The sequence below is a fragment of the Homalodisca vitripennis genome, chromosome 4, assembly GCF_021130785.1.
Source record: "Homalodisca vitripennis isolate AUS2020 chromosome 4, UT_GWSS_2.1, whole genome shotgun sequence".
NCBI lineage: Eukaryota > Metazoa > Arthropoda > Insecta > Hemiptera > Cicadellidae > Homalodisca > Homalodisca vitripennis.
Genome location: NC_060210.1, coordinates 196049092 through 196061677, shown reverse-complemented (window position 1 = coordinate 196061677; position 12586 = coordinate 196049092). Strand labels below are relative to the sequence as shown.

At 37.6% G+C, this 12586-nt stretch overlaps 1 protein-coding gene across 2 annotated transcripts in view; it reads left to right on the top strand.

The window, feature by feature from the left end:
• Positions 1 to 342: 342 nt before the first annotated feature.
• Positions 343 to 12586, top strand: part of LOC124360854 (proto-oncogene tyrosine-protein kinase ROS-like) — a 41761-nt gene continuing 29517 nt past the window's right edge. For both annotated transcript variants that reach the window (XM_046814805.1, XM_046814804.1), the window contains exons 1-6: positions 343 to 478; positions 1774 to 1949; positions 3188 to 3397; positions 9356 to 9529; positions 10351 to 10617; positions 12055 to 12251. In XM_046814805.1, coding sequence (XP_046670761.1) covers positions 343 to 478; positions 1774 to 1949; positions 3188 to 3397; positions 9356 to 9529; positions 10351 to 10617; positions 12055 to 12251 — 1160 coding nt within the window. The remainder of the gene's footprint in view (positions 479 to 1773; positions 1950 to 3187; positions 3398 to 9355; positions 9530 to 10350; positions 10618 to 12054; positions 12252 to 12586) is intronic.

Genomic DNA, 12586 nt, shown 5'->3' with positions numbered 1-12586 from the left:
GTAAAAAAAATGTCTTCTAAGTGACTTCTAGACCCAGCAGGGTTCACTTCTGGCTGGTTTATACCTACCAGTTGAACCCACCACTGGGCACAGCAAAAACCGACTTGCCACTTCAATATGGGCAACCTTATGGTTGTCCAGTAGCGGCAACATCACTAACCGCAAATGTTGAGATTCTGGGGTTCATGGGCAATTCGAGAGGTCTGGTCTACTGTGGGAGATGACTGTTGGAGTTGGTGTGGTGGGGGTGGGGGGGGGGGGGGGTGGGGGGGGGGGGGGGTGGGGGGGGGGGGGGGTGGGGGGGGGGGGGGGTGGGGGGGGGGGGGGGTGGGGGGGGGGGGGATGGTATGGCTGAGGGATGACCGCTATGCTGTCATCGGTGACATGATGGGCCAGAATTCTGCAGTTCTCAGTGGAATGAGCCTGTCCGAACTAAACATGGTGGCTGTCGTGGACACTGCTCTGCACTATTCCCCAAGTTAGTAACTACTGTACCTCAACCTATTGTTCAAACTTAAACGTAGGATACCCTAAGTACATAAACACGGAGAACCCATTATAGAAGGTGTTGAATGGCTAAGGGAGATTTGATATAACCAAAGCAACTGTAGAAGGTGTTGATTGCTCCCTAAAAACTTGCTTAAATGACTTTCATTTGTTTAATTTCCAAATGATTCTCATATCCTTTTGATGCTGAAATACTACTTCTTTTTCGTTTGCTGAACTGCCACCCCAAAGTCTTATTCTATAAGCTAAATCTGGTTTCATAACAGGTAGTATCATGGGTAGCATTTTCAAAATCTTAATTTATAAGATTTTGAACTGTTTTTTGTTGTTGATAGCAAGATAATGCCACAGGATCTACTCAATAGGTTGGTTTGTTTACCATTTTCTCAAGAACTTGAATCACCAGAATAGCTTTGACCGTGTACAATCATTCAACTCTGCTACACAATCCCTTGAGCTAAGCTTGACCTTTCTGACTACATCAAATATCCTATGTAACTTAACTACTTTATCTCATTGACTCTGTATCTTTTTGTAACCTTTTGATTGTATAATGTTTAATTAATTAAATGTATGATTTTTTTTGACGCCAAAACTGTACTCAATGTATATGTTAATAAAGAATTTTTGACTTTGACTTTGACTAAGCTTACAGTAAAAACTTCTTGAAGACCATTCTCCATTGGATGTCTACTACCTTAAAAACTATTTCTTAAGTCCAGTATTCATTTACTAAGTTTAACTTTCACAACTTGAGCCAAGACAAGAATATTAACCATCTGGAACAGAACGTACATTGTAAATGTTTCAAACTTTAAACTAGCATAAATTGTTAAAGAGTGAACCCTTTGAGGTCAGATTTGCGGCATTGTACTCTACTAATAAAGACCTTTAATTTGATGTACTACTCAACCTATGGTCTCATTTAAAATTTCCTTCTGACTCCTTGTGGGCCATTCTCCTGACACGACAAAAATATGGTAGTTACTTCAAAAAGTAGGTTTATAGGTGCAGTAATGATGCACCAAGTTTTATTGCTTTACCTGTAATTGTCTGGGAATTATCTAGCCCGTGCAGGACTTTTTTACACCTGTATATACTGCACTTCATATAAACCACACTTACCTACTCAGATTAAAGTTTGGTGGTGTTAAAAATAAAAGTATTTTCAGTTAATTTTTTTATTGATGTGCTTGTAAACTTTTTGAGCATAGAATGCTCTACATTGTGTTACTCATATTTTATATTAAGAACGTTCTTTTGTAGGAGGACGTAAATTGTCAGAAGTGAACGTGATTCCCCAACCCATTTCTCAACAGTCTCTTCGAGTAGAGGGAACTTTTGAAGAGTTTAAAATTTGCTGGAATCCAGTGGACAATGTGAATTATGGCCTAGTCTTCTATGAGATCAAGATAAGAAACTTGAACAAAAAGGATATAACGGTAAGTATATTTTCTCAAGTTTATTAGAATAGTTTTTCTTAGTTTATCAAAGTAATTTTTAACTAGTTTGTGCTAGTTTTAATGCTATTATTAATATTCAGGTTTGTTAACAAAAATTACTGAGCTAAAAATGTTACAAAAATAATTAATTGCAACAAAACTTGTCGACTGATTTATTGTTGAATTTGACTTAAGTCTAGTAAATTAATGAAAATCAAGGTACAACGCTTTTTCACACATTATTTCCTCATATTTACATATGGTAGATTTTTCAGTGTGGGAAAATGTAAGCAAGGAGTTATGCACAAACCTACACTGTAATCACTGCAGTGGTAATGCGATTCTCAGTGCACGTTGTGTTTAGAAGCGAACTACACATCTCGATGTAAGCCAATCAGGATGCCCACACCATCTAGTGGCAAAACAGTGAACTACGCACTGTGTTATTCCACCAGTCGAATCGCCAACCATCAAAGATCAAATTAAAACGGGTCATTGTTGTATGATGGATTAACTGATCTGCGATTCCTTTTTAGTCTTGAGTCAGCAGAGAATTAAAGTGACAAAAGTTGATAAGGGGTTAAAAATATTCTCATAAATTAGATATGGCCCCAGGAGGGTTAACTTCTGGCTGGTTTATACATAACAGTTGAACCTACCACTGGGTACAGCAAAAACTGATGTGTCACTTAAATCTGGGTAACATAATGGATGTCCAGGAGCAGCACATCACTAACCACAAATGTCGAGATTCTAGGATGCAAGGGTAGATCAAGAGGTCTAGCCTACTGCTGGAGATGACTGTTGGAGTTGGTGGGGCTCCCCAAGTGTTAAGGGCTGTTGGTAGCCTAGACATAAGGGCACAAGATGTGCCACCCCCTGCCTGCTTTGACTGGAGAGGCTGGTTCAGAGTTGGCCTCCCCTTCTTCCGGAGGGACATCACTTTGAGATTAGTGCCCTAATTCTTCCTCATGGATCTTGACAGGAGGCGGCCCCTACCCCCAATCTTATCCATGTAGAATAATCTGTTACTTCGGAAGAAGCGCTAAGGTTCTTTTAGGACAAAGTACAATTTCTAAGCTTCTTGCCCTAAGAGAACAAAAAACGTATATGTTAAGTACTATTTAGGATTTGTCATCAATCTTACATATAGCATTGCATGTAGCAAACCACAAGAAGTAAATATAATTGAATACTTTTGAAATACATTGATTTCCTGTAATGACCGTTTTGTACAGAGAGAAACCATAGAGCCGTTCTGGATTTACGAGAGCCCATATGAACTAGTCCCCTACTCGCCTCTCTTTGTGAGTGTGCGTGCCCTGACCTACTGGGGAGCATCGTCGTCTGCTAGAGCTCTGCTTCACTCTCCTCCCTCCATCCCTTCACAGCCTACCAACCCTCGAGTTTTCGTCTCATACAACAGAAATCCTGTAGAAGAAGATCAAGTAAGTCTTATTTCTCTAATTAACTATGTCTGTAGTCGCTTCGGTGCTTTCATCACCAGCCTCTGTATCCATCATAGTGAAGTATTTGGATAATAATACTGTCTTTGAAATCATGTCACAATCAATTGTGGGGAATGTGAAGTATTTCTGATTAAAGGAGAAATCAAAAGACACATTTTTATTGGGTCAAATCATTGCTCCTTTTTATCCTTCTGAAAAAGATTGAAAATTTAGTGCATCAAAGAGAAACGAAGTTTGTGTTAGTGCTTAAATTGTTTGCATTATTGGTGTATATTTTTGTTTATTTCTATTGCTCATTCTGACTGGTGGGGGTAAACACTTTTCAGTGGCGGGCAGTATTTTTGCAGAACACAAGCATTTTTATAAAAACTTAATAACAATACTGTTCATCACTATAAAGGGGCGTTCACACATGGCGACTAACTAGCCGCTACTAAGTCGCCGCTACTTTAGTCGCCGCTATTTACTCGCCGGCAAAATTTTCGATCTCTGTTCACACATCGCGATTTGTAGTAGTTAGTACAGTTCGATGATTCGTTGTGAGTAGGGTTTGCTGTGGAAAATGTCTGTAGGAAGGCGAGAGACTTTGAGACGTGTATTGAGTATCTGTGTTAAGGAACTTTGTGATGAATTAGTGGAATAAATTAAGAAATAAAAGAAAAACGTCAGTGGGTCCGGGAGTGGATACGGCGAAGGATAGGCTAGGTGCTTCTGCGACACTATTGAAAGAATTGGCAAGTGAAGATCCCCAATCTTATTACAACATTATGAGATTAACAGTTCCAAAGTTTGAGGAGTTGTTAAAAATGGTATCACCATTAATAAAGAAGGCGGATACACGATGGAGGGAAAGCAATTTCTTGCCGTACCAAACTGGAGATAGCTTTGAGGTATATGGCGAGTGGAGACAGCCTGAAATCACTGCAATACCTTTTTAGAGTACCATACAATACAATTTTCCGTCTTGTTTACCTGAAGTGCTGAGTGGCCATATGTGAAGTTCTTCAGCATTTATGAAGGTAAGATTACTTATTTTCTTCAATAGCAATAATCTTCAATACTATGTTAAATTAAAGTAATGCAGGCTTGGGAATTCAATATTCAAAGCACAATGAATGCATTTCCCATACTTTTACGTATGGGGGAATGCGTCCATCATACTGGACATTCTCTGCATATAAGTATACTATTTATTCAATTGCAAATAACATTTATAAACTAAATCAATCCCCTATAAGGAGGCCAAAACATTGAAAAAAGTAATAACAAAACATACTAATCGTGACATATTCTTTATTAATGAAAACACAGTATTACATTCACGGTTTTTGGCATTTCGCCAATCTGTAAAAGTGCTTTCTGCACGAGGTCTAGTCCGGATGTGTTCGAGTTGTCATACGGCTGAATCTGTAACGGACTATAAACATCACAACTACTTGAAGATTCAGCAGGCGAGGGCGTGAACTGATTTGTAAAGTCGATTTGATTCAGTCTTTCTCTAGTAATTAAGTTTTGTATTTCCTGTTGCAACAGAAACAAAACTCCTCAGAGGTAATTCTCTTAACTGAGATCCAACGTGCTTAGCGAATCTGTCATACTGGTCATCTGTAACAGTTTCAGTTTCCTGCAGCGATGCCATCATGGCTATGTTTTCCAGGCCTATCTAAGGAGGATTCAAAGCGGGTCGGGTAGGGTACTTTGAGTTACTGCCTGTGGGATACTTTATCATATTGCCTGGCTTGAAAGGTTTTTTACGAAGACTGGGTGGTGGCATGCTACTTGCAATCCTTTTTACAGGTAGAACAGGCGCAGGTGCTGCGGTTGATGTTGCGGTTGCAGTCTGCTCCATTAACAAACCATCTACGTTTTCCGGTTCATCCCCATGCAATGTCGTCTTCGGCTACACTCTGAGTGTCCCAATCCTGTGGAAAAACACATCAATATACAACTAATGCCATTCAAAGCTCGGGCTCCTGAAACCATTGTTAGTTAAATTAAGCCAAAGTCTGCATAAAGCTAGCTATACATATGTATATACATATATGTATATATATATATATATGGGTTTTCACAAAATTAATAATAAACTGGCAATTTTGATACAGTAACATCTAGAATCTTTTAGATAAATAAAATGTAGTATTTTACAGGCTTTTTTATTTGTAGGTACCAAAACACCGAAGAAGAGGAGTGGAATGCTATTATGAAAGCTTTTGAAGACATTTGGAATTTCCCAAACTGTTGTGGTGCTGTTTGATGGGAAGCATGTGCTGATAAGAAGACCACCAAACTCAACCTCAGAATTTTACAACTACAAAGGGACCTACAGTATAGTACTGTTAGCCTTAGTAGATGCTGACTATTGCTTTCAGATACATAGACCGTAGGTAGTGATGGTCGAGCGAGTGACAGCACCATATTCCAGACTTCTACTTTAAACTGTGCACTAGAGCAAAATTTGTTAAATTGGCCAGAGGGAGGGGTTTTAGTAGGAGACGATATCTTCCCTTTGGGAAGTAACTTGCTGAAACCATACGCTCATAGAAAGCTAACACTCAAGAGAGGATTTTCAACTACCGCTTATCAAGAGCTAGGCGAGTTGTAGAAAACGCATTCGGGATTTTATCGTCAAGGTTTCGTGTATTCAACACTCCGATCGCACTCAAGGTAGATACAGCTGAGCTTCTAACTAAAGCTTGTTGCTCAATCCACAACTGGCTTAGAATGACAGCTAGTCGGGCGTATTTACCACCAGGATCAGTGGACGAGGAGGACATCATTACGGGCCAACTCACCGGTGGCTCGTGGCGGGATGTACCTACTACATTGAGACCGATGGAAAAGCAATATAAATCCCAATAACTATGCACAGGATGGAGAAGATGTCCGCTATGCATATTCTTATGCTTTCATGTCCCATATGGCTGTACCGTGGCAGAAGAAAGCTGTTGGCCTAAGTAAATAAAAATGGACATTGATGGAATGGTAATATAGTACCATGAAATGTGACTGTAAATATCATATGTTTTCTCTTATTTTTAACAATTATGTAAATATATTATACCAAACAATGTTGCGTTCATTATTTTAATCAACTACTGTAATAAGTATAAGTACAGATTATAATGTTTATTTTATATTAATTTCGTAATTACCAAACAGACGTAATGTACTAAAAACTGAAAGATAAAATACCTTAATTACATGTGAAACAGAAAGTTAATCATGTATAATTTGTTTTTAAATTGTTGGTATAATTAATTTAAAAATAATTCAAACATGCTTAATTTTCAGTTTTCCTATTTCGTTTCAATATTTTTATCTCTTAATTGTTGTGCATTACAAGTTTGGTAGTTCTGATTTCCAGAAAAATAAAAAGGCAGGGCATAAACAAGAATATGATGTTTTTATGTACTTACATACCGTATTTGATTTAATACAAAACTGTTTTTTTTTAAACGAGCCTTTTTAACCCATCTTCAGGATAAAAAAAGGCTTGCTGACTTGAAGTTTGACCTGTCTATGATTAATTAATCATGTACAGTAATTAACTTACCATACTTGAAGATGATTGCCTCCCGGATAACACGCTATTCCAGAAAGCGTCTGCTGCACCAAACCAAACCAACTTAGGTTTATACACCTCACTTGCCCCCGGCACCACTCTTCTTCGACTTCTTTACTTTGTTCAGTTCATTACGATATGCATCACGTAAGTTTCTTAATTTTTTTCTTCAGCACATCTTCAGTCACTATTATTCCATTAAGTCTGAGTTCATCAAGCAATTTGGCAAACGCCTGTTGCTTCGAGTCGCGTTTTTAGATATTCAGGTGACCTAATGTCCCACAAACACTCATGCTTTCTGTAAATTTCAAGGAAAGTAACAATTTGGTCACTACTCCACTTCACACTATCGGCCATCTTTAGTATAGAATCCGTATAAACTGACAAAACGTTATAAAAGGAGCAAAACACAACCACGAGTCGTCAGATCGCAAGCTATACCGGCTTCTAGTCGGCGATAACACTATTCACACAGGGCGACAGGCTTGCTACCACTCGCGGCGAGTGTACCACGTGACACTTCAAGGTCAGCTACTGGCGACTACTCGCCCCAAAAGTTAAACATGTCGAACTTTCCCCTCGCGAGTGAATTTTTACTCGCCGGCGAGTGCTAGTCGCCGCTACTTACTGTTCACACATAGCGATTAGTAGCCGCTACTCTAGTCGCAGCGAGTAAAGTCGCCATGTGTGGAACGCCCCTTAAGTCACATGTACGAGTATGTATTTCAATAAATTATGAAATTAGGGAAAGCAAATAGAGTGAAGTTATATTTGTCTATGTCGTTTTGTTTTTAAACTATTAGAAAGAGAAATATAAAATTAATCATAGTAATAAAGTGTTTTACTTTTGTCCAAAAAATATTTAGTTTAATTCTTTTAGGACTAAGAGATTAAGCACAATATGACAAATTTATTGTTAAAAAGAGAAAATGTATAACACATGTATATTATTTTCTGTAAAATGATTTTTACTGATGCTTGGAAACCACCTCATAACAGTTATAAAAATATTGGTATAGCAGCAATCCAACTAGTTTAAAATGTAGTAGTTATCTATATTTATTCCACATCTCCGGCGTGGTATGTACAGGGTGCGGCAAAAAGATCTGAAGTATTTAAAATTTAAAAAACACAAAAATTAAAAGTGATAAAAAGTATTTTATTGGTTAATACATAAGGGTGTTGATGTAAATTAATGGAAATAACATAAGTACAACTTATTTCACACATTAAAGACCTGAAGATAACGTCCTTTAAATTATGTCCTTCTTTGCCCAAGCATTCTTCAAGTCTTGCACTGAAGCTGTCGAACACCTTCTCTAACATTGCAGGAGGCAGGTTTGCAATTTCTTGGCTTATGGCTTCTTTTAGTTTGACCAGTGTGCGGGGTTTGTTTTTGTATACTCTTGCGAAAGTTCTGTTTATTGACATAACCATCCAGATGAAAATGTGCCTCGTCGCTCATCATGACAATTTCGTCATCAGTCGTCAAATCAATCATTGTCTCTGCAAACGCTTGCCGATGTGCATAGTCAGTAGGCTTCAACTGCTGGACGATAGCCATCTTGTATGGGTGGAAATGCAGATCAAAACGCAATATTCGTCGTACCGCGCGGTCAGACAGACATGCGTAAAGCAGCAGCTTGTTTACGGGCCGGCCGCCGAGGACTGGCTTCCACCGCTTCTCTCACTCGATCGATATTCTCTGGTGTCCGGGCTGACTTTGGACGTCAAGTCGACTTACGTTTTAAGGCTGATCCGGTAGCTCTGAAGTTACTCACCCATAACATAATCGTGTTACGAGTTGGGACTCTTCCTCTGGGACCAACATTAAAACGTCTACGGAACTGCCGCTGAACGGCAACGCAGGAATCGCCACTTTTAAAAAACGCCTCGACAACGAACGCACGATGCTCAGCCGACCACTGTTCTATGGCTACTGAAAATGTCCACATGTGGGCTCCCGAACGCGCTTATCCCCACCACCCCCCACTACTTACTCGCTCTACAGCACGGTGGCAAAAACCGACAGATCATTTTGCCGCACCCTGTATTTCAGTCAAATCCACCATCTCAAAAACTAAGCCCTACTTACACCACTGAAGAGGGTATGTCATCTAGAAGAAAAAAGTTCCTTCCCACCATTAAAGTATATCCAGATGTGACATGAAGGCACTGTTTGGTGTTTCCCTTTTTTTATTGTAAAAAAAATCATGGAGGCATCAAATATGATAACATTTTTATTTTGTTCTCTGATTATTTTAGATTTGTCAACTTTTTGTAAATATTTCATGACTGCAAAAAAAAGAATTAAAAATTGCTTTTAACTGTTGTTATTTAATGGGTTGTTTTAAAATATTATGTATGTACAGGAAATAATAGCAGTGTTCCGTTGGGATGCACCAGTTTCTCCTAATGGTGTGATCGTGAAGTATCAAGTGTCGTTTTGGTTAGACAGCTCTGACCTCCAAGTCACAGAATTGCCAGCCTCCACCATGGAGTATGTTGTCCCAGAGTTACCACCAAACTCAACTATATACTTCAAGGTAAAGTTTTATGAGATAACCAAGATAAAAAGTATCCTACATTTTTGACTAATAGATCAGGAATTATGTATTTTTCCAATGCTAAGATAATTTCTCAGTAGACTCTTAACTGTGTGATACAGCTACAGATCTGAGTGATGACTGTAGATCTGAGTGATGACTGTAGATCTCAGTGATGACTGTAGATCTGTGTGATATGACTGTAGATCTGTGTGATGATTGTAGATCTGTGTGATATGACTTTAGATCTGAGTGAGATCTGTGTGATATAACTGTAGATCTGAGTGATGACTGTAGATCTGTGTGAGATCTGTGTGATATGACTGTAGATCTGAGTGATGACTGTAGATCTGTGTGATATGACTGTATATCTGAGTGATGACTGTAGATCTGTGTGATATGACTGTAGATCTGTGTGATGATTGTAGATCTGTGTGATATGACTGTAGATCTGAGTGATAGCTGTAGATGTGAATGATTACTGTAGATCTGAGTGATGGTTGTAGATCTGAGTAATGACTGTAGATCTGAGTGATGATTTTAGTTCTTTGTGATATGACTGTAGAACCGTGTGATATGACTATAGTCTCAGTGATATGACTATGATTTGCTGTACTGCTTTTGATGTGAGTTATATGACTATAGATCTTTATTAAATTACTTAATATTTTTAAACAATTTATAAATGTTTGTTTAAACAGACATTGAGATTTTGTGCAGAGATGCGTATAAGAGGGCAATGGAAGTTATGCAGATATTTTTTAATTCAGTACATATAGAAATTAGAATAAAAATAGTTAACATTGTACTCCGCTGTGCAGGTGGCGGCGTGCACAGATGTGGGGTGCAGCGTGTCAACGTCTCCAGTACTAGGAGACTCGGGTGTTGAGACGCCAGTACCTCGCTTGCTGCTCTCCACCAGCGACACGGTGCAGATCACCGATTACGACAAGAAAGAGAACCACACACTCTCACGCAGTGGTTCCGTCGTAGACATTGCGTACTCGAGCCACGATGACCGTGTCTACTGGATAGATGACAACAACCACCTGATCACGTCCAACTTCTACACTTCTGACAAAACCAAAGTGAGTAGTATTTAACCATCTTGAAAATTCTCAGTGGATGTAATGTTTATAGAGAAATATGTGTTGATGTCGTAAACTAGAGTTAAACCATAAATAGGAACTTTAGTATCATATCCTGAATTACGAAGAACAATAAGTGATAAAACACTCTTGTTGAAAATTTACTCTTATTTGTTCAAAATTGACTCTTATTTGTTCAAAATTGACTCTTTATTTGTTCAAAATTTAATCTTATTTGTTCAAAATTTACTCTTTATTTGTTCAAAATAAACTTTTCTATTCTGCGATGCACCTGGTTTCCAAACTGTTCAATGCCCGAACCATCTTGAATTTAACATCATGTTAGAGAGTCAACACATTGAAGCTTTGAAATCAGCAAATTTTGTAGGAATCCACATTGACTCAAATCTAAAATGTACAGAATATTTTCAAATTTTTGGAAGAAAGCTTAACTCTGCTTGTTTCCAGATGTAAATCTTAAGAAATGTTTTTGACTTAAAAAACAAAACTTATGTATGACTTATCTAGCTATGTTTGCTTCAGTCATGCAATATGGCATTGAAGTTTGGGGAAGTTCTGGTAGGTTGGCGGACATTTTCAAAATCCAAAAGAAATATTTAAGGATTATGAAATTTACCAAAAGAAGAACTTCACGTTTAGGAATATTTAAATTTGTTAACCTGTCCATCGGTTTATGTGCTGAGTTTTTATTGTTTGTACGGCAGAATTTCAAGCTTTGAAAAATAAGTCACTATAACTACAAATATAATACAAGAAATAGAGATATGTTACTCTTTCCAATTGATAGGCTTTGTGTGTTTGAGCGTCTATAACAGTATCTTGGAAGGAAAATAAATAATAAGTCGTCTTAAGAATCTTGGAGCATTGGAAAAAAGTTTAATTTACCATCACTGGTAAATAAATAACAATTTTCCAATATTTATTTATTTTTTTATTGCAAGGCCTTTTGGAATCAATGATCAGGCACTTCAAAATGATGGAACCATTGATTCCGAAAGGCTTTGCAATAAAAAATAAATAAATATTGGAAAATTAGTATTTATTTACCAGTGATAGTAATTAATAAGTTACCTACTAGATTTAAATCAATTAAAAAAACAATGAATTTAAAATAAAAGTTTCAGATTTGTTAAAAGAAAAAGAATATTACTCTATTAAAAACATCTATGTGATACAACAATTTAATATTATTATGAATATAAATACATAAATTTGTATATTTTATTTTTATAACTGTTTTATAATTTAATAACATTACACATATTTCATTCATACAACTGACTTTTACGATGTTTCATAACTCATTAAGTTCTATTTTACACCTTGATGTTTCACCTGATCTCCCAGCTGTGGTGGTTCAAAAAAAAACACGTATATTATAAAAATTGTGACAGTAAAGAATTTGAATTTGAACAGCTGCTGAGTTTGAACAACTCAGCCCTGTGCCTCGCTGTGGACTGGGTCGGGCGGTTTCTCTACTGGGCCGAGCGCAGTCACACCGGCCACGGCTCTGTCCTGCACTCACTGGACCTCAACACTGAGCGGCACACCGAGCGTACTGTGCTGGTCCGCCCTGTGCCCATCGTCAAGCTGCAGGTCTACCCTCTCAACAGGTCATTGCTTCACTGTATATGTTCATCCCAGTACAAGGAACATTTATCACTGTTTTTTTAAAAGACATTTTATTCTTAAAGTCTGATAGAGGACAGTTGAAATTAATCAACAATATATCTCAACATATAGCATTAATTTAAATTGTGTTTCTTATTATTGTCAGCCTATATGAATTGAAAGGTAAAATAACATTTAAAAGTCAGTGTATTTTAATTGGTAAAAATTATGGTTGCCTGTAAAGTCGGTTTTACGGGCGAAGATTTTACGTGACAACGTCTTTTTCTCGGTAGAATATTTATTGATATGAATATTATTAAATTGCACAATAGGAACA